A 22,935-nucleotide genomic window follows, 5' to 3' on the forward strand; every position below is an offset into this window, starting at 1 on the left:
CTCTTTCTCCTTATTATTACATTTCCAATACTAGTCATTCTATGAACCACATACTTTTCTATACAATCACTACTGAACTATAAAAATTTTAGGGAAGTCAAAAGTCATAGAAGAAATTTCTATTTGAGCTCTTAGAAGACTTTTAAAGTTACCTCAAGACTAAAATGGGTATTCTTAACAGTGCCTTCCAAAACTGTGAAATAAAAATAGAGATTTGACAAATTCAAAATGTTACTTTGGTCAAAAAGAAAACAGCAAAAACAGACAAAATATGAGAAAGTATGAGAGAGAAACCTCTAATGTTTACACTTATTTTGGAATCAGGTGTCATCAAGTACTCATTTTACTTTCCCAAATATTGAACAGTCTAAAAGTATGTTTTTCTGTTCTCATTATTCCCATGGCCAAGCAGATGCCTCCAAGGTGCCAGGAGGATTATAGGCCTTTTTTCTTTTTTTAACTTTATAGAAGAAAAAAAACACTTCACAGATGAGGTAACCTAAGGCAAACCTTTGCCTTCTGTGTCTTGGTTTCTCTATCATTAAAATTACTAGGCAAATTTTAAACTCAGTTTTTCTCTGATCCAGAGTATCTCTTGATAAGAACTGAATAGAGAGTAGTCCCTTGACACAGAAAATGGGGTTTTCTGCTTTCTGTCTTCCAGAGATGGTCTCAAAGGTCCCACAAGTAACAGAGCTAGACTTCCAGAGCAGCCAGTTGGCAAATCCTATGTAATATTTGCCTTAATTTTCCTTCATTAACTTATAAGTTCTGGTTTACAAGCTATGCATAATAGAAAGCCAAAAGGAAAAATAAGAGAAAATTTGGTTTCAGATTTTTTTTCCTTTTGCCCATTTTTCCCACCAAGAAGCAGGATAATTAACTTTCGTCCACCTTAGTTCACATTTCTCCTCCGTTTAAACTAATTTTTTTAAGTGGCATTATGCAGCTACTTACCACTTCTTTGCTTCCACAATTGTTTCTCAAGAAATCAAAAAGTAGGCCCATTTCACAATTCACTACTTTAGAAAGCATTGAGCAATGGTTCTTCTGAAATAGTTCCTGTTGATGTTTTATGCAGATTGGTCAAGCTCCAGCAGAGACAGTATAGTTGTGTGAGGTCCCTTGCTTGACTGCCTGACAAGACCTTGACCACACTCAGCCAAGCTGATCTCTGTACCGGGACCTGCTTCTCCTTCCCAGGGGATCGTCCTCCACTGAGGAGTCCAGCCTGAAGCTACTCAGAGCTGCCCCCAATTCACATCCCTCTCCCGAGAGCCCTCTGCTATTTAACTGGGAAGACTTTAACATACCTATAATATTATACTATTTCAACAAAAAGGATTTCCCACTATTTCTAGTCCTCTCTTAAATCTCTGCCTCTCCATGACTCTGAAAGAAAATCGAAGTCTGCATCTAAATTCCACAAGTTTCTATTATTTGCCGAATTACTCATCCTTGGCTTCCTTTCAGTTCTCTCCAAGTTCATGGAATCATGATGAAATCCAGAATTGAACATGGCTCTCTGTAATGAAACCCAGAATAATGTGATAAAAGTTGTATTTCAAGACACTAGACAGAGCTTTACCCATTTCAAATAATACATGTGCTTTACAGTTTTTCAGGAGGATGGAAAATAGACATAAAAACAAATCATGGAGGATGATTTTATACTCAAAGATTTCAATACTAAATATTCATAAAGTCACAGACTGAAGATCAAATTCAGAGTGGTTGTAGTGCCTTGTCCCATGACATGAGCTCTTGTCCATGTAAACAGTGTCATTCCATTTCAGGGAACTACTTTTCCTGACAAGTTTTCACATGTCTGATTGAATGCTACCACCTGGCCATTAACTCAACTTTGAAATACATCTTGCTCCTTAAAGAACATTTTTTAAACCTTGACTAAGTTCTTTTCTCTCCCTCAAAGACAATCATCTAGTTGCATTTAACTATATTCCACTTGGGAATTTTGCATATATTTTGATAATATATTCAGTTGGTTCCCCTATGACTATGGACTTCAAGGAGATCCAACCAGTCCATTCTGAAGGAGATCAGCCCTGGGATTTCTTTGGAAGGAATGATGCTAAAGCTGAAACTCCAGTACTTTGGCCACCTCATGCGAAGAGTTGACTCATTGGAAAAGACTCTGATGCTGGGAGGGATTGGGGGCAAGAGGAGAAGGGGACGACAGAGGATGAGATGGCTGGATGGCATCACTGACTCAATGGATGTGAGTCTGAGTGAACTCCGGGAGTTGGTGATGGACAGGGAGGCCTGGCGTGCTGCGATTCATGGGGTCTCAGAATCGGACACGACTGAGCGACTGATCTGATCTGATGATTATGGAAAAGTGTTTAATATCATTATCTTCTTATGGTTTTGTCACCAAGTGTCTTCCCATTGAAGAATCAGTGATATTTTGATCTAATGCAGTGAGGTGATACGCAGAGCTCTACTGACATAGATTTGTGCCCAGTTACAAGCATTTCTATTCCACTGTTCATGGTAGAAGTCCCTTATCTATGTATAAACTTCGCTGGTACAGCCAAGTTTCTCACTAGCAGCACTTTAGCATTTGGGGTGGAGTCATTCTTGTGGTGGGAGGGCAGGGGGCCTGGGTGGCTTCCCTGAGCCTTATAGCATATTTAGCAGTATCCATCTACCCCCACCATGCCAGTGGCACACCCCAACATGACAGCAAAAAAAAAAATGCCTTCAGATATTTCCAGATGTCAATCAGAAGGCAAAATTGTCTCCTATTTATAATCATGGAATTAAAGAGTCATTTTATAAGAAAGAAAATTCTGGATTGTTTCAAAATAGGATTTACCTCTTGTGAAGGTCTACCTGTTTCCTCATACCTGTGCTTACTTGGTAACTAGGGTGAAAGTAACCTTCAGGAAACTGAGTTAAATAGTGACTTATCAAAATGATTGTTGATTTTAATTTCTGTGTAAATTGCATGAATCTTCCTCACATTTTTGTGTGATCGTTTACATTGCTTCCGATTATTATTTATGTTGCTTCTGGTTGTTCCCTGCCCTGAACAGCTCACTCCGCAGTAACGGGAAGCTGTGTCAATGACGGCGTGCACATCATCAGGGGTTACAGCTTGTCTTCCACGCCTTTAGCGACCCTGTGTGGGGAGGACAGCCTGTCCCCTCTCACTACCTCTGGTCCAGTGCTGCTTAACTTCTACTCAAACGCACACACCACGGACTTGGGATTCAAGTTTTCCTATAGGATAACTTGTGAGTGACTGTAATGATGTAGTTTGGAATTTTCTTTTCTTTCTTGAGCAATTTCCACAGGAGATTTAATTGTGATTCATACATGACCAACTTGAAGATTCAGAGACTTTAAGGGAAAACGTTATTAATTAGATACATGGTCTAAAAATACTTAGGTATTTTCCTTTTTAAAATGGGGAGGCCCTTTTTCATAAACTTTGACAGAACTACTCTTTGAAAACCAAATGGAAGATAGAGATTCAGTTTTGATCATTTTTATTTAGAATGAATAGCCACCTTTAGTTGTTTGTATGTAGCATAAAGTAACTTGTTTGACTTTAACTCTGGTGAAAGGCAATGCTTTATAAATTAAGAAAAAATGTAAGGGATGTTTTTATAGTCTCCTGGAAGGAAAGAGTTTTTTTTTTTCTTTTTTCTTTTTTTTTTTTTTAGCAATATGTAAAAAGCACAAGTAAACAAAAAGGTTGATGTATTCAACTATGTGATAATTTGCAACTTCTCTATATCAAAGGCAAGATGAGAAGTCACAGATTGGACAAAGATCTTTGTAGCTACCAAGATCTTTTCAGATTTTGGTAGACAGCTTGATCAATGTTTGTTTGAAAATCATAAGACTCCACTTCCCTGTTTTGAATGGTCTGTTCCTCTCCTGCAATAAACTTCGTTGGTTTGCTAACAGCAAATTTTTTCCCCCATCTCATCCCAACTCCAATAATGACATGGGCCAGAAAAAGATCTTGCAGAATGTTTGTTTGATCTTTACTTGACGAAACCCGTTGCTAAAGGTAGAAAGTCAAATCATTTTCTTTAAAAAAAAAATTATTGTTTCCATCCACAGAGGAGACTGAAAATGTTTATTTACTCATGAAGAAGGCCTTCACAATGTGTCCACATTAGCTGCCACCCAAGTCCTGACTCCATTTGTAATGTATGATTTTGTGTGGCTCTGGGGTTCTGTTGGCACAAACAGAATAGAGCCATGAACATTCCTTCCCCCAGCTGTCTGCTGAGTAAGGATAAGGGGTGGTTTGTTTTATTCTTTTGCTTCAGCTAGTGTTATGGAGAGTTTCCTCCCTGCTTTATATTCTTTTAGTCTTCAATCCCTCATTTTCCTAAAACACTGTGTAAAGGGTTCATGTTATCTATTCTGAGAGTCTCCTTTAAAGAGGGTTATTGATATTGAAATTTCAGATCCTGACAATGGACAAATTTAGGAGTTATTTAGGCATAGTTTTCAGAGACCATATAATTGTGTACAAGATGAAATAGAATAATGGCTACACAAATCTAACATTTAACCCACTGCAGATGTACCAAGAGGTCTCAGCACGTGAATTCTTATGGGCATAGAGGATAGCTTTCTCTGCAAGGTGGACTCAGCTAAGACAAAATAAACAAACAGACAAATAAATAAATAACCTTTATAACCTTAAATGGGAGCCACTATTTGGTTATCATTTCTAACAGAAGTAAATGGAACACATCCGTTGACAATATATCATCAGAGTATAGTAACCTTACTATAATTTTAGAATCACAATATATAATAAATATAAACCTTTCTTGCTGCAGTGAGAATAGGGAACTTTCCATCACTGGGTAATACAAGTTCATCCTTCTTACATGCAAGGTCAAACAAATAAAAATTCTATGTTTTTTTACAATGGAATTTCATTCCATTTTTACAGCTGTTGTTTTATTGCCTAGTAGGAATAACTAAGGGTTGTGGGCTATTAATTGCTGGCCTCAGGGCAAGGGATAGGCCTTGTTTCTTCAGTAAAACTTGTGTAAATATGGTCCTTACCAGTCTCAGGACTAGCTAGAAATACACAGGACCCAAGAGTTATGCATGTGAGCCCAAAAAGGAAACTTAGCTCCATTATTCCAAAAGTGATTTCTGGAACATCACCTTGTAATACTCTATCATGGACATAGGAGACTCCAATCTATATTATTTAAGATGTTTAGATCACAGTCCTTCCTGGGTTCATAAGCCCACGATGCGCCTTGCATTCAGCACACCTTTTCTAAACTTCCAGCCATCACTGTCATCTCTTTGCATCTGTCACTTCAGTGTAAAAGAAGGACGGTTCTATTCCAACACACGGAACATTCTCTCTCATTACCTTCACACTGGCCATTATTTTGGGCTCAGATTTATTCCATTCCAAGAGGTGCCTTGAAACATTCTTCCCTGCTTCTTACTGTTTCTTCCCTCCATGGCAGTGGGAAAGCATGAATTATTTGTAAACCCAATAAAGGGAGGTTTATATTGCTCTGAGACAAATGATTGTCTTCTCTCTTGGTGGTAACATAGTAAAGAATGTCTGACAATGACTTTCCTCTGCTTCGAGTCATAATCATTCTCTGCATATCCCCCACTTCTATCCCAGCCTGCGGTGGTGTGTTCAATCTCTCCACTGGAGTCATCAAGAGTCCTTTGTATACCTACTCCAACTACCCTGACGACGTGCACTGTCTTTACACCATCACTGTCAGAAGCAACAGAGTCATCCAGCTCAAGTACGTAAGACGCATTACTTTCTTGAGAAAACTGTTTCAGCTCTGTTTACAGAAAAGATATTCCTTTAATGATGCAGACTACTGATGCTCATCAGAGGTACGTATGAGAATCTGGAGGAAGAGAAAGCGAGTCTGTGGTGTGGTCCTGGTAGCCTAGGACATGGCCTCCCTACCCTCCACACAAGCCAGTGGTCATGCAGGGAAAAACAGGCACTCCACCAGCTCAAACAATTGTTGGAGTTTTCCAACAGTTTTAAAGGAGTTTATACAATGGGGTGTAATGTTATAAGCCTATCTCAAAGGGTGTGGGGAGGGCAAGAGAAAGCAATTTTCATTTTGGAGACATATAATACTTGAAGAACTTTAATGACCACTTGCACCATTCTCTTATTTAGTTCTTCATACAATCATATGAGGTATATATTATTAATCTCACTGTACTGAAGAGAAAACTGAAGCTCAGGAGTATCACATAACTTTTCCAAAGTGATACACTATTACATGAAAAGTCAAAAAAATCCTTATCAGATTTCCTCCCCAAAACATGTCCTTTATCCTTCCATATGCTCTCTCAAAAGGTAAATTTTCTAACTACTTAAGAAATTCATTTTATTCCTGTTTCAGAATATTTCTAAACTGGTGCTCAACAAGGTATCTTATATCATCAGTAAATTCTCCCCTGATCCTGCCTACTTCCAACAAGACTGATTAAAGGAAAGTAACCTGCAGTTCTCCAAGTGATAAAGTTCACAATTGTTGTCATCCAAGATAATATATTTCTAACTCCTGTGTTTCAGTGATATATAGCATGTGGTGGAAAACTCTGAAAGTTGCTGTAGTTTATGGCAATATAGAATTTTTTATAGACGCTTAATGGGCTAGGACTCCTCCTACCTCTGTTCCTCCTATATGACTATGATCACATTCTCTCCCCCAAGTCATAAACTCTCTGCAGTTTACCTCCAGAGACTCACATATCAAATGGGTCCTTGGACTGTAAGATGGGTCTTATCAGGGGAGGGGCTACAGGCTGGATCCTGAAGAACACTGCAGCTCCCACCAGAGACTGTTTAAGGACGCCATGGCCCAAAGCCAAAAATCCTCTAAGTCCTCAGAACAAAAGCATAAACAACAACTGCCGGATGGCCAGGAGCAAGAGGTCTGTGAAGGGATCACCTGCTAAGAATGGAAGCTTAAGGGATAGTTCTTGTCATTTGCCATCATGCCCCAATATTTGATTCTCACATGTGTAGGATTATAGTATATGCTATAATATATATATAGGCCCTGGGGCTCACCATAGTCAAAGGTCAGAGCAGTATGTCTGAAAAACTATTTATTGTATTCTTTCTAAGAAACTATATTCTGTGAAACAGATACTTTCTTAGGTACCGCAGAAGTTGTAGACTGTAGTAAAACAGATTTTTCAAGGCTCTCAAAATAGGCCAGCTTCATGAGGTTTTCTGGGTTAACGGGTTTTTCCAGATACTTTCTGTGCTGTCATGGGAAAATGATACAAACCCGAAAAAGCTTTGAATCCCTCCTGGAAATTCAGGTTTTTATCTTTGTTCATGGATTCATGTTGTGGAAAATAAATGTATTGCCTATAGAAAATAAGAATGAAAAAAGTATTTTTGGAAGTTATCTAGTAATTGTTTTGCCCTCTTCTATTACAGGAACATTAAATGTTGCACATGGTTAAAGAAAATTAAGAAACTTTTCATCTTGATCTTTATCATCAGTTTGAAAACATTCATCCAACCAAAACATATTGTATCATTTTAACATACTGTATCATTTTTTCTTAATCCTCTCTAATCATGAGATATTTAAACAAGTATTCCATATTATATGCTATTTATTACAGAGGCTTTGCCAACAAAGGTCCATCTAGTCAAGGCTATAGTTTTTCCTGTAGACATGTATGGATGTGAGAGTTGGACTATAAAGAAAACTGAATGCTGAAGAATTGATGCTTTTGAGCTGTGGTGCTGGGGAAGACTCTTGACAGTCCCTTGGACTGCAAGGAGATCAAACCAGTCTATCCTAGATGAAGTCAGTCCTGAATATTCATTGGAAGAACTGATGCTGAAGCTGAAACTCCAGTACTTTGGCCACCTGATGCAAAGGACTGGCTCATCTGAAAAGACCCTGATGCTGGGAAAGATTGAAGGCAGGAGGAGAAGGGGATAACAGAGTAGGAGATGGTTGGATGGCATCACCAACTCAATGGACATGAATTTGAGTAAACTCCTGGAGTTGGTGATGGACAGGGAGGCCTGGCATGCTGCAGTCCATGGAATCGCAAAGAGTTGGACAAAACTGAGCAACTGAACTGAACTGAACAGAGGCTAGCAAAAACACACAAAAAAACAAACAACCCACCAGATAACAAAAACATCTGAGACAGAAGAAGAACCTATCAAAATAATGACATGATATCAAATAACTTAAATAGATTTTTTTAAAAAAGGTATAATAAACCCACCATAATTCTGAAGAAAATCTAGGAGAATATATACCTAAATAGTTGGTTCACTTTGCTGTACATCAGAAACTAACACAACATTGTAAATCAACTATACTTCAATAAAAAAAGAAAAGAAATACTATGTTAAGCAATAAAAGGAAAAGTCAGGGATGTATCTGTCAGGATAGGTTATAAGTGGTAACAAACAACTCCAAAGCACAGTAGCTTAACTCAGCAAGTTTCTTTCTCACTTGTATGAGTGTGTCCAGAGTGGTCTAGCAAGGAATCACCTCCTAACATGGTCACTCAGCCACCCAGGTTGATGGAAACTCATTTTACATTTGCTTCCATGATCATCACTGCAGTGGAAGGCAATGTGCAAATTGAGTAGTAGTTCTTAGAACTTCTTCCAAAAGGAATATGCATGACAACTGTTTACATTTCTGGGGCCAAAATATCTCTTAGGGCCACGTCAGACCTCTAGTGTTTGTCACAAAAAGACAATCCTAATAAATGTCAGGAAGGTCTAGAGCTGGGATGACTGGTAACATGCCCATGATGACTACAGTGATCTGAAATGTGAATTACTGCTTACCTCAGTAAAGTGACATGCAAGAGAATTTAATTCATTCTTTTGTACCATTGGTTTCTTATATTTTTTTTCTGAGGAATAACTTATTTCATATTCCTGGTTTTCAAAATCACAGAAATAATAATCTTTTGTTGGGTCTGTTCTTTTCCTTTTCTTTCTTTCTTTCTTTTTTTTTTTTTAGCATCTTCTTTATGCCAGGTCTTCCTGGGTGGCTCAGACAGTAAAGCGTCTGTCTACAATGTGGGAGACCTGGGTTCGATCCCTGGGTCGGGAAGATCCCCTGGAGAAGGAAATGGCAATCCACTCCAGTACTATTGCCTGGAAAATCCCATGGACAGAGGAGCCTGGTAGGCTACAGTCCATGGGGTCGCAAAGAGTTGGACACAACTGACTGACTTCACTTACTTATCCCAGGTACCCTAGTTTGGTTTTAGTTATATATAGCTTCATTTAACCTTAGAATAAAGTCTGTTGTAAAAGAAACAGAGTGTAAGAATGAAAATGAAGCTCTGCTTCTCAAACCAGCATTTTCCCACTCTGTTATATTAGCATCCTTCCCATAAATAAAGAATAGGATAATAGTACCACTTGATGTCACAAAAGTAACAAGGGAGCAGAGTAAATACCATATTTTTAATGAGACTGGGAAACTAAAGTGTTGCTCAAATGATAAATGAGTATGAGTTCAGCTTGTCAAAGCTTAATGTCAAAGAGACTTACTATGTCCTTGACTATAAAATCCTGGAAATCCAGAGCTGTGTCTTACTCATCTGTGTATTCCAAAAGCTTATCATCAGTTCAGTTCAGTCCAGTCACTCAATTGTGTCCAACTCTTTGCAGTCCCATGGACTGCAGCATGCCAGGCCTCGCTGTCCATCACCAACTCCAGGAGTTTACTCAGACTCATGTCCACTGAGTTGGTGATACCATCGAACCATCTCATCCTCTGTTGTCCCCTTCTCCTCCCGCCTTCAATCTTTCCCACATCAGGGTCTTTTCAAATGAGTCAGTTCTTCGCATCAGGTGAACAAAATATTGGAGTTTCAGCTTCAGCCTCAGTCCTTTCAATGAATATTCAGGATTGATTTCCTTGAGGATGGACTGGTTGGATTTCCTTGCAGCCCGAGGAACTGTCAAGAGTCTTCTCCCACACCACAGTTCAAAAGCATCAATTCTTCGGCACTCAACTTTATAGTCCAACTCTCATATCCATACATGACTACTGGAAAAGCCATAGCTTTGACTAGATGGACATTTATTGGCAAAGTAATATCTCTGCCTTTTAATATGCTGTCTAGGTTGATCATAACTTTACTTCCAAGGAGCAAGCGTCTTTTAATTTCATGGGTGCAGTCACCATCTGCAGTGATTTTGGAGCCCCAAAACATAAAGTCTTTCACTGTTTCCACTGTTTCCCCATCTATTTGCCATATTCTAGTCTCTCAAAAAATTTCCTCTAAACTTTTGAACTGATCAGTAAAATAGTATATTATTTCTAATGTTTCCTAGCAAGTGAATCGTGGATGCTTGTTAACCTTTGTCCTATCTTTTTTTAAAAAAATAAGAGCTAAAGCTATAATTTAATGGAAGTACAGAGAACATCGCTATTAACCAGGTTCATTTCACAGGTTCAATGATTTTGATGTGGTTCCCTCGGCTTCCTGCTCTGAAGACTACTTGGCAGTTTACGATGGTTCTAACATCAGCGATCCCCTTCTCGGCCAATTCTGTGGCTCCAACCTTCCACCAAATATTAGGAGCAGCAATAATAGTATGTTCCTGGTGTTCAAGACAGATTCAATTCAAACAGCAAGAGGTTGGAGGATAACTTTCCGGCAGACATTGGGTAAGAATTTTGGACCTGTAAATCTGTTTTTTATAACTGTTACTGTTCTGCTTTAATTTTTTTTCACCTGCCTAAAGTTGCTCTTCATTTAAGTTTAGAGGAATATGTCACATAAAATTTTGGTTTTAAAAATTACATATAAGGTATGTTGAGTGAAAAAAAATGACTCAACAAATGTGTCTCTCTACTATTTAAAGATGAAGTCTGTTTACAGCAGTATCTCAAATGAGACTTGAGTCTCATTATCACCCATGAAAATAGTGGGAGTTGAGCCTGTAGGTAGCAAGGGCCAGATAAAAAAAAAAAAGGCCTTGTGGCCTGCGTTGACTTTATCCTTAAAATGGTGAGGAACCTGGGAGAATTTTAAGTAATGCATGTCCAGACTCTGCTTCTAGAAGCTTCATAGTGGTAGCAGGGTAGAGAAAGGCTTGGTGCTATGTGCTTAACCGTTCAGTTGTGTCCAACTCTTTGCAACCCCATGAACTGTAGCCCACAAGGCTTCTCTGTCCGTGGGATTCTCCAGGCAAGAATACTGGAGTGGGTAGCCTATCCCTCCTCAGGGGTTCTTCCCAACTCAGGGATTGAACCCAGGTCTCCCATATTGCAGGTGGATTCTTTACCATGTGACCCACCAGGGAAGCCCAAGAATACTGGAGAGGGTAGCTTATCCCTTCTCCAAGGAGACTTCCTGACCCAGGAATCAAACCAGGGTCTCCTGCATTGCAGGCAGATTCTTTACCAACTGAGCTATCCAGGAAACTGAGAAAGACTCCGAGGACTCATTAACCTCTAAAGGAAGAAGCTCATTACAGAATTCTAGATGAGGAAGGTTGAAAGCTCAAACTAACACAGGGTGAATAGAAACAGAAGGAAAGGTGAAAAATCTCAGAGATACTCAGAAGGTAGAATACTCTGGAAGTACAGTGTTGGGAACTTGATGCTTATTAATGAGGACATGAGTTGAGAATGACTTTTTGTGGGTAGCTCGCTGATTAGTAGGGGCTTCCCTAGTGGCTCAAAGGGCAAAGAATCTGCCTACAATGTCGAAGACCCAGGTTTGATCCCTGGGTTGAGAAGATCCCCTGGAGAAGGAAATGACAATCCACTCCAGTATTGTTGCTTGGAGAATTCCATGGACAGAGGAGCCTGGCAGGCTACAGTCCGTGGGGTTGCAAAGAGTTAGACATGATTAAGCGACGAACACTTTCACTTTCTTTCACTAGTTAGTGGTGCCTTAGGAGGCTGAGGTTTAGGGAAGAAATATTATATTTGGTTTGGATCATTTTGGGTTGGAAGACCTATGAGATATCTAAGTGGAGAAATACAGGAGGAAATTGAAGCTTGAGAAGCAATTTGGGCACAAGGTAGTAATCAGGGAGCCCTTTAAAGGTAAAAGAGAAATCCAGATGAGAGGCTCAATCAAAAATAGCACCCCTGTAATGGCACTGCTTCTGAGAAATAATTATCTGTAAATATGAGCTTAGAACTTTTTTTAAAAAGCTTTTTATTTTGTATTGAAAGGGTTAGTTGCTCAGTCGTATCCAACTCTTTGTGACTCCATGAACTGTAGCCCATCAGTTTCCTCTGTCCACGGGGTTTTCCAGGCAAGAATACTGGAGTGGTTTGCCATTCCCTTCTCCAGGGGATCTTCCTTACCCAGGGTTTTAACTAAGGTCTCCTGCATTGCAGGCAGATTCTTTACTATCTGAGCCACCGGGGAAACCCTATTTTGTATTGGGGCATAGCCAATTAACAATGTGGTGATAATTTCAGGTGAACAGTGAAGGGACTCAGCCATACATATACATGTATCCATTCTCTTCCAAACTTCCCTCCCATTCCAGGCTGCCACATAACATTGAGCAGAGTTCCCTGAAATATACAGTAGGTCCTTGTTGGTTATCCATTTTAGCTTAGAAGTTTAAGTTTATTAAAATATAAAGTAGCTAACCAGTTCTCTGTTTATCTGTACTTGTAGCATCAGTGGCACAGTCTAAGGTCATTTATATCTGATTCTGGGAAGTGTTCTGATTCTTCACTTTGAATATAGAAGTGATCAATGTTCTAAACACAAAAAGCTCACAAAACAAATCACTTACTGTGACTACTCAGAGAGACCTGGGGCGTTTTCTATAATAAGAATTCTACCTCAGTGTTCAAACTCTTTCTTTCTGTTTACCCCATGTTGTGCCAAACCTTCTTCATGCCTCTGATAGCAATCAGAGCTTACCTTCACCTTCTTTACATTTGGTATGTGATTTTTGTCATGCATTTCTCGAGGGAAGCAATTAGACATTTGTGTTTTGAAGTCTTCCCAATAAAACGCAGACATTGTGACAAATGGAATCAGAAAATCAGAAACCCTACTTAGCTGTATCAACAATAACTTGAAAGCAAGTCTTATGGGTAGACAGGGAGCATTCATTTCCTTAATAGAATTGCCTAAGTGAAATGGCATACAAAACACGGAAGGCTATTTTGAAAAAAACTTTCCTTTCCTTTGGAGCTTTTTTGCACAAAAGAACTCATATATCCATGCCTTTAGCACAGACTTTAGAATCAAATGACATGTAATTGCATAGCTCATTCTGCTGCTGCTACTGCTAAGTTGCTTCAGTCGTGTCCGACTCTGTGCGACCCCATAGACGGCAGCCCACTAGGCTCCTCTGTCCCTGGGATTCTCCAGGCAAGAACACTGGAGTGGGTTGCCATTTCCTTCTCCAATGCATGAAAGTGAAAAGTGAAAGTGAAGTCGCTCAGTCATGCCCGACTCTTAGCGACCCCATGGATTGGAGCCTACCAGGCTCCTCTGTCCATGGGATTTTCCAGGCAAGAGTACTGGAGTGGGGTGCCATTGCCTTCTCCGTAGCTCATTCTACCCACTTTCAAATTGTTTTTCTTTTTCCTAATATATTCTCACATGATCATTGAAGTCCTCTTAAAGCACTCTATATGGTCGTCACATGCGTGAAGCTTAGTCAGTGTTACCTAACCTCATGAATTATGATGTTTTTCTCAGCTACAAAAAGACATTTTGGGACTTTATGTCATTTTACTGAGCTGAAGTAGTGCAGAGGGAAAAATCGTGCACTGTCAAAGCCCCTGCTGCTAAGTCACTTCAGTCGTGTCCGACTCTGTGCGACCCCATAGACGGCAGCCCACCAGGCTCCCCCATCCCTGGGATTCTCCAGGCAAGAACACTGGAGTAGGTTGCCATTTCCTTCTCCAATGCATGAAAGTGAAAAGTGACAGTGAAATCACTCAGTCCTGTCTGACCCTCAGCGACCCCATGGACTGCAGCCTTCCAGGCTCCTCCGTCCATGGGATTTTCCAGGCAAGAGTACCGGAGTGGGGTGCCATTGCCTTTTCCGTCAAAGCCCCTGCTTACCCATAAACACTGGACACTTTCAGTCAATAACTGTTTTCCTCTGGTCACAGAGAGAAGGTTTACATGCAGAGAGCAGAAATGTGGTTTCATTGCTTACCAGCCATGTGCTACCCCTGCATGCCCATCACCTCTTCCTTTTTAAAAAATATTTATTTGGCTGCACTGGGGCTTAGTTGTGGCACATGGGATCTTTAGTTGTAGCATGCAGGATCTAGTTCCCTGACCAAGGATGGAACATGCACCCTCTGCATTGGTAGAACAGAATCTTAGCCACTGGACCACCAGGGAAGTCCCTTCTCACCTCTTCTTCATGTATAAATGCCATCAGCCACTTGGGAGTATTTAAAGAATAATTTTAAGTATGTTTAGTGGTTTTTTACTTTTTTACTGAACACCTGAGTATTAAAATTTTGTACTGTTTTGATCTTAAAAACCTTTCAAGACCATACATATAAATTCACTGTTTGCTCTGCATAGCCTTTCAGTTTGATTTGGTTTTTGTTGTTTCTGGTGAGGAAAAGGGAGAGGAACCATTAAGGTATGATGAATTCTAGGGTTTATAGGATATTTTCACTACAGGTCTAGATAAAAATCTTAAGCTTGGCTAATAAGATGCACTTTTCATCTCAGTGTCATCCATTTCAAACTGCCCTGAGCATTCTGTAAAGAGAGAAAAAAACGACTTTATGGATGGGAGAGCGTATTTTTGTTTCCAAAACTGTTGGTTTAGCCTGGAAAGCAGTGTTTTCCCTGAATAAATAATTGATGTGAAATGGACGCCATTTTAGTCAGCAGCAGCTCACTTTTGTTCATCTTGACCTAAACCCTAGAGATTTACAAATTTGCTATTTCACTTCCACACTTGACAATCAGTTCAGTTTAGTTCAGTTCAGTCGCTCAGTCGTGTCCGACTCTTTGCGACCCCATGAATCGCAGCACGCCAGGCCTCCCTGTCCATCACCAACTCCCGGAGTTCACTCAGACTCACGTCCATCGAGTCAGTGATGCCATCCAGCCATCTCATCCTCTTTCGTCCCCTTCTCCTCCTGCCCCCAATCCCTCCAAGCATCAGAGTCTTTTCCAATGAGTCAACTCTTCTCATGAGGTGGCCAAAGTAACACTCGACAATACTTTATATAAATCTGCTATAATTTTCCAGAAGTCAGTTAAGTGCCGACTCATACAATTTTGTAATCATTAGGTAACTTCTCCTTGTACACGTGTTATATTTATATTGCTAATAGGTCAGAACAAATTTGAGGGAAATATCCCCCTGGTTTGTTGCTAATGAATTATGTGGTAAAATCGGGTCTCCTCTTTAATGGAGCTTCTGCTATGAAGGGCCACTTGCATGGAGTGGAAGGTAAGGAGGAAACAAAGTCAGCCCTTCCCGGGGGCTGACACTTTCCTGTGAAGGACACCTGCCTTCTCACTTTCCCCATCAGTCCTACTCTACATGAATAAGTGATTCTGGATAACTGATAACCAGGGACCTAGTCATCCTGAGCTCCTGGGATCTGTGGATATCTGAAATTATCTGCAGATCTGAGCCTTTCTCTGGAAAGAAGACAAATCTTTCATCCAGTTGTCAGTGGTGTCTGTAATCCCATGAACTTTAAACAGGCATCAGTCCTGTGGATTGTGCTGAAGTGGGCAAGCCCCACAGGGCACAGCTGACACTCATGAGTATCCATTATTCTGTCCACTTCTGCTTGTTTAGTTCTGCCCCCCCTTCATCGCCAGGGTTTGCTTCCACCCTGGCTGTGCTTACCTAAGTCACTCACCCAACATTTCAGATCCACAGACATGCTTTTAAGTCATCAAAGCCCCCTTTTCTTCTTATTTTACTGATCTCACACCAGAGTACTGTCCAGTCAGTCTGTTTTTGACATGCTCATCACATTAGGCACGAGAATCAGTGATTCAAAGTATGTATACTGACTGTGTTGCACCATAGTCAGTACATGCTAAAGTGCTGCAGAATACATTACTTAAGAAAACAAGTTTAGTGACTATGTTCAGCTTTTATCCACTAAAAAAAGATCAACTTGAATTATTACTATATTCTGTCTTTCAAGAATTTGATGGGGATGCAGTAGGTAATTTCTGTAAAGTACCTGAGATGTCAAAGAGGACTGATATATATCAGAAAGTAATATTAAAGCTCTGAATTTCTATAAGGTTCTATGACCTACCCCACTCTCTCTCTAAGGCAGAGGAGGGGAGATAGGGTTATTATTATCAACAGCACTCCTGGGTGCAATTATTTCATGTTCTTTTATATTCACCATGCACTTAAATCTAACCAGCAAACCCTAAAGTATGTTTTATAACTTAACGCCAAAATCAGAAGCTAAATTCCAATAAAATTCCAAAGCCTGGCAGACACCTGGGCTTCCTGGGTGGCTAGTGGTAAAGAACCTGCCTGCCAATCTAGGAGAAGAAAGAGACACGGGTTCAATCCCTGGCTTGGGAAGATCCCCTGGAGAAGGGTTTGGCAACCCACTCCAGTATGCTTGCCTGGAGAATTCCATGGACAGAGGAGCCTGGCGGGCTACATACAGTCTGTAGGATAGCAAAGAGTCAGACACAACTGAAGCGACTTAGCACACCCAGCAGACACCTAGCACATAGCTGTTACTCTATCAAATATTGGCTATATGAATGAATTAAAGAATAGATGGATAATGTAAAGTTACATTACATTATGTATTCTATGTATGTGTTATACATTATATTATATCTAGATTCATCTCATTCTCAACATGGAGTCGTGGTACAGACAGTTCTGCTATTACTCGGGGTAGTGACCTGGATGACTTTCATCCTTAATTAGGTCAGACTCAGCACTCGGGTCATGTGTGTCTGGTCTCTTGATTTTTACCTGCTGTCTTAATATTTGGAGAAGGAAATGGCAACCCATTCCAGTATGCTTGCCTGGAAAATCCCATGGACAGAGAAGCTTGGTAGACTACAGTCCATTGGATCGCAAAGAGTCGGACATGACTGAGCAACTTCACACTCACTCCTTAATATCTGGAAACTGTCTCTCAGATGTGCTGCAAGAAAACAGGTGGCAGTGGTGGGAAGAAGTTGAGGCAGTTGAACAAGAGTAACTTGTAAGAGAGGACAGGAGAGATGGAAAGGTATACATAGAAAGCTGATGACAGTCTGGGGCCCCAAAGGTGGAAAATAAAACCACAAGGAGGCAAATGTAACAACATCTCAAATTCAGATTTTTGCTTCTAGTTATTTGTAAATTTCATAGTTTGGGTGTTAAGTTTGGACTTTGAGAGGCATTCTAAAGTTCTATGGCTAAACATTAAAAATAAATAAATAAATAAAAACATTTAGCGACACTAGCAATGTTTCTGTGTCTCTTTGGTCCTCCCTAGCAGCCTGATGGGAGAAGGCAATGGCACCCCACTCCAGTACTGTTGCCCGGAAAATCCCATGGATGGAGGAGCCTGGTAGGCTGCAGTCCATGCGGTCGCACAGAGTCAGACACGACTGAGCGACTTCACTTTCACTTTCCACTTTCATGCATTAGAGGAGGAAATGGCAACCCACTCCAGTGTTCTTGCCTGGAGAATCCCATGGACCGAGAAGCCTGGTAGGCTGCAGTCCATGGCGTCGCACAGAGTCGGACACGACTGAAGCGACTTAGCAGCAGCAGCAGCAGCCTGATATTAGCTGCCAGGTGACATTACTTTTAAAAGTACAATTACAATAAGGTAGTTGAATTACTAAGTGAATAACTTTGTAAGCCACTACTTAGGTAACCCTCGGTTTAGCAGTTAATGGGGATATTACGCGAAAGCAGTGTTGTTTGTCTGTTCTCTTAAAGTCATTTGCTCCCTCTGATGAAGTCTGACAATGAGATGAGCTGAAACTGTAAACCCATTTGCAGAAAGCTCAACTAAGCTTATTTCTGCTCTTTTTAAGTATTGCAGCTTTCACTGGCGATTAGGTTCCTCTTGGGAGATGATGTCAAAGGCAAGGTTTCTCCTTTGTGGGTTTTATTGACAAGGGTTTTTGCTGAGCCCTGGATGTGGAAATATGCTAAAGAAACCACCAAATGCTTAGTTCACCAAAACCATACCAAAGCCAGATCAGCCAAAAAAAGGGAAAGGTTTTTATTAAAATGTATTCCAATATCAGTCTGTGTTCTCACTCTCCACTCGCCTCTTGAATGATCATATTGCTGCCCCTTGAAGGATAGGGTTGTCATTGGGAAAATAAAACCAGATGGCATTGTGAAAACCAATCTCAGTGATAAAATCGAGTTAATAGTAAATTATAACACTTTGAAAAGCACTGAAAAAAACAAGAAGCTAGCAAACAGTTATTCTGCATATCCAAAACTGCTCCAGCCCTTCTAAAAATGCACACCTCATCAGACAACTGGGTGTTTGGGGTTAAATTATTTATAAGCATAGGTTTCCTGTAATAATCATTATCCTTATTCACTGGTCCTGGCTTTGATATAGTATTTCCAGGAACATACAAGCAGACTGTCTTGTTTATGCCTGGTCAGCATAAACACTGAAGAAGATTCTTTGGTTGTAAATCAGTTGTTTAGAGATAAAACATTATCAGGGACTATATTCTTCTCTTTGTTCTGTTACCTTTGTGTGGGAGCTTTAATTTCAGCTCACTCCCAGGTGAAGAGGTCCTGGTTGTCCACCTGTCACTAAGCTTCTACAAGAGGTGCTTTGCATGGGTTTTCTCATCTGATCCTCACAACCACCCATGAGACAGAATGGATTATCCCATTTTCGAAGGGAGGAAAAGAGAAGTTAGGAGATTAAGTACTTTGTTTGCAGTCAAAGAATTCGTAAGAAGTAAAGCCAACCTTGGAATCAGGTAGGACTGTCTCCTAAATTCATCCTTTTTCTCATCTGCCCACATGGTTTCCACATAGATCAGTAAATACACTCAGGATGACGAGAGATTCTGGGGGTGAGTTTTCTCAAAAGCAAGTCATTTCTTTCCTCACTCTTTGGAGAGAGAGAACTATTGATATTTTTCTTCATTCTCATCTTCTCATTTGACTTTGCCTGCTTTCCAAATTGTACCTAGTCCTAAATAGAGCATTTAATTTACTAATGTCAGTGTGTTAGTCGCTCAGTTGTGTCCGAATCTTTGCAATTAATTGTCATGGACTGTAGTCCACTAGGCTCCTCTGCCCATGAGATTCTCCAGGCAAGAATATGGGAAAGGGTTGCCATTCCCTTCTCCAGGGGATCTTCCCAACCCAGGGATTGAACCCAGATCTCCCACACTGCAGGCAGATTCTTTACCATCTGAACTGCCAGTTTAATTTACTATTACTATATAAATATTGTAGTAAGAGTCACTGCTTCCTCCTTACCAGAAGGAAAGGAAAATATATATTTTACTAAAATATACTGTTTATAAATAATGTATTATAGCAAAATTTTATATTTATGTGATATTTATATTTATATGAATATATTTTATATCATAAATATATTATACATAATATATATTTGTAGTATTTATATTTTAAGTAATACTTATATTTCTATGTATACATATACACACATACAGTAAAAAGCCATTATCTTTCTAATGTTGACAAACATCACATCTATCATATCAGCTTTGCACGGCATAATGGTAAAGAATTAGCACAAGTATGTGGAATATAATTGCATTGGAATATAAGGGTAATAAATTTCTATATAACAAAAATCTCTACCTCCAAATTATAGCCTCCAGTTTAGTAAAAATTTCTCAAAATTCTCATGGCTAATAGTTGGTAAAGAATTCACCTGCAATGCAGGAGACCCCAGTTCAATTCCTGGGTTGGAAAGATCCCCTGGAGAAGGGATAGGCTACCCACTCCAGTATTCTTCGGCTTCCCTTGTGGTTCAGATGGTAAAGAATCCTCCTGCAATGTGGGAGATCTGGGTTTTATCCCTGGGCTGGGAAGATCCCCTGGAGAAGGGAAAGGCTACCCAATCCAGTATTCTGGCCTGGAGAATTCCATGGATTGTATAGACCATGGGGTCGCAAAGAGCTAGACACAACTGAGCGAATTTCACTTTCACAAAATTCCAGCAAAATTAAGGAATTTGGGCATTTACTTTTATGCTATAACCCTAATTGGCATTCTTACTATATGCTCTAGTTTACCAACTGGGAAACAGAGTTACATAGAAATTGACTTGGCAGGGTCTCTTAGCACATCTTGAGCAGAATTGGGGAAATAATCCCTGTGGCCATTAAATAGCTCTGCCATCAGAGTCATAGAATTTAAATATCAATAGTATAATGTGCAATCTAATGTATCACTGAGAACAGCAAAACAATTCCATGCCCTTGTTTACATTATTAGACGCTATTGTATATTTGGTCTGGATCGATGAATTTCACATCGTTTCTATTGTAACATATTATGACTGTTGAATGGCACACTGCTCTTAATCCTGCTCTCTCTAAATAGAACATTTTCTCATTTCTTTCTAGCTTTTGACTTTGTCAATGATGAGAAAAGTCATACTTCTAAGTAGTGTTGCTGCACGTTAAAGTGTCTGGTGTTTTAAAAATTTTTATATTTTCTCTGCCTTCTGAAATTCAGCATTAGGAGAATGGATTTTCTTAAGAAACAGACCTAACATCACTTATAACTTCAAGTTTTTAGCTAAACAAGCATTTTCCTACAAAAAACTACCCCTTTGGCAGTGTTTCAAATCTTTTGATGATATTTTTTGATGTTGTTCTGCTAATTGTTTCTTCACAATGAGATATGCCACAAAAGTCAACTAAGTTAGCTTTGAAACAGGCTAATACATAAAACTAGAAAGTTATATATAGACATACACACACACGAACACATGCCTAATATGTTTGCAGCATAGTTACAGCTTTATAATTCAAGAAATATATTTAGCCCCAAGATTTCCCCTTATAAACTTAGATTAGACAGCAAAGATCCATCCAGTAAGAACTATCTATATATTCTCTATGCATTCCTTAATTGCTTATTCAATAGCATTCACCATTTTCTATGCAGGCAGTGAGCTTTTCTTTGGGGACACAAAGATGAATTCAACAAAGTCCTGGTTTTTGAGAATCTTATTCAAGAGTCAGGAAAGAATTATAAATTATGCATGGCAAATGCTTTTGTCAGAAGTATGTGCAGAGGACAGCAGAGGCAGGAAGAAAGGGATCTGAAGTACATTGAGTAAAATTTTTAAAAAACACAGGAAAAAAAAGTTCCAGAAAGCACTGCAGAGAATGATGACTCCTGACTTGTAGTTAGTGCTTCATAAACATAGTGCAAGCCCTAGAGCTAGATTTTCTAGGTTCAGACTCAGTCTTTACACGTCCCAGCAAGTTTGACCATGAACAGTCACTTATCCTCTTGACTTTCTCATCTGTACAGTGGGCTACCAATAGTAACTACCTCATAGAGCTGTGGTAGAGAGGAAACTAAAACATTCCCTGATACTCATTTAGAATGGAATACATTTTAGATACAAATAATAGTAAGTCAGAAGGCTGAGAAGGCATTTGTTGGGAAAATGGGCATTTTATGGAGAAGAAAAAGCTTGTACAAAGTTGCAGAGGCTTCCCATTTCAGAGGTTGCAGACTGGCCTGCTCATTGTTAGTAAAGCTTTGGGGTTTCGGGTGGAGGACAGTAGGGGCTGAGACAGGATAGACGCAGGGGTGGACATGCTGGGCTGTGTACCACAAGCAAAGAGAACCATCAATTGTCTGGAGGCTGGAGAGTCCTATGATCTAATATGATTTGGGTTAGAAAGCACATTCTAGCACTTGTGAGGAGGATGTTCTGAAGTCAGGTCAGTTCAGTTCAGTCCAGTTCAGTCTCTCAGTTGTGTCCGACTCTTTGTGATCCCATGGACTACAGCATGCCAGGCCTCCCTGTCCATTGCCAACTCCTGGAGTTTACTCAAACTTATGTCCATTGAGTTGGTGATGCCATCCAACCATCTCATCCTCTGTCATCCCTTTCTCCTCCTGCCTTCAGTCTTTCCCAGCATCAGGGTCTATTTTGAAGTAGGAGCAGCATTTTAGGCCGAGAAAATTTGGGAAAGCATTGCAGTCATTTAGGCAGGGGACAATGAGAACAGTGATAATGCAAAAATAAAGACGTTGAAAGGAGAAGCACTTAAGATGAAGAATCAAGAGGACGCAATAGTCTTTGAACAGGAATGAGGAAAAGGGAAAGCATGATGCCACTAAGGTTTCTGGGCAATATCCACTATTCAAATATAAACTTACAGGGGGAACCAGGTTTCACAGGAGGAAATAAGAACTTTTGGTTTTGGTATGGAGAATTTGGTGACTCTAAGTCATCCAGTGGGTAGCCATATAGGACAATTAGAAGCTCAGAATTTTGGTCTTATTTTACTTGAGGCAATGTAATGTGTGGCACATCTACATTTAAAATTATTATGTCTTCCTGGTGAATTGACTCATGTCATTCTGCAAGGCCCTTTTTTCTTTTTGGCCTTAATGTCTACTATTGCTGACTTAGTATAGCTTTCTTTCCCTAGCTTTCTTTCAATTCATGACTTATTTTTCAATCTCTCCACTTTGAACATTTCTATACTCCAAAGAATGTATTTGCGTTTTGGTTTCTTTGTCTTCCCATTGGAGAATGTATCATATTTACATCTGATAAAATTACTAACATTATTGGGTTTAAATAGACCACTGTATTGTTTTCTGTTTGTCCTATATGTTCTCATGTTTCTTTAGCTATCTGTTTTGGCTTTTTCTGAATTAATCAATTATCACTCTCTTTTAAATACTATTATCTATGTTTGCAGTTTCTCTTAGTTATTACCCTAGAGATTATA

At 39.7% G+C, this 22,935-nt stretch overlaps 1 protein-coding gene across 2 annotated transcripts in view; it reads left to right on the forward strand.

Annotated features, from left to right (window-relative positions):
• CUBN (cubilin) overlaps positions 1-22,935 on the forward strand; it is a 259,434-nt gene that overhangs the window by 202,293 nt on the left and 34,206 nt on the right. For both annotated transcript variants that reach the window (XM_086334167.1, XM_086334168.1), the window contains 3 exons: positions 3,060-3,260; positions 5,654-5,783; positions 10,474-10,691. In XM_086334167.1, the coding sequence (XP_086190293.1) occupies positions 3,060-3,260; positions 5,654-5,783; positions 10,474-10,691 (549 nt within the window). The remainder of the gene's footprint in view (positions 1-3,059; positions 3,261-5,653; positions 5,784-10,473; positions 10,692-22,935) is intronic.

Source organism: Bos grunniens, chromosome 13, assembly GCF_055505025.1.
Source record: "Bos grunniens cultivar Pamir isolate PY7600 chromosome 13, Bosgru_T2T1.0, whole genome shotgun sequence".
NCBI lineage: Eukaryota > Metazoa > Chordata > Mammalia > Artiodactyla > Bovidae > Bos > Bos grunniens.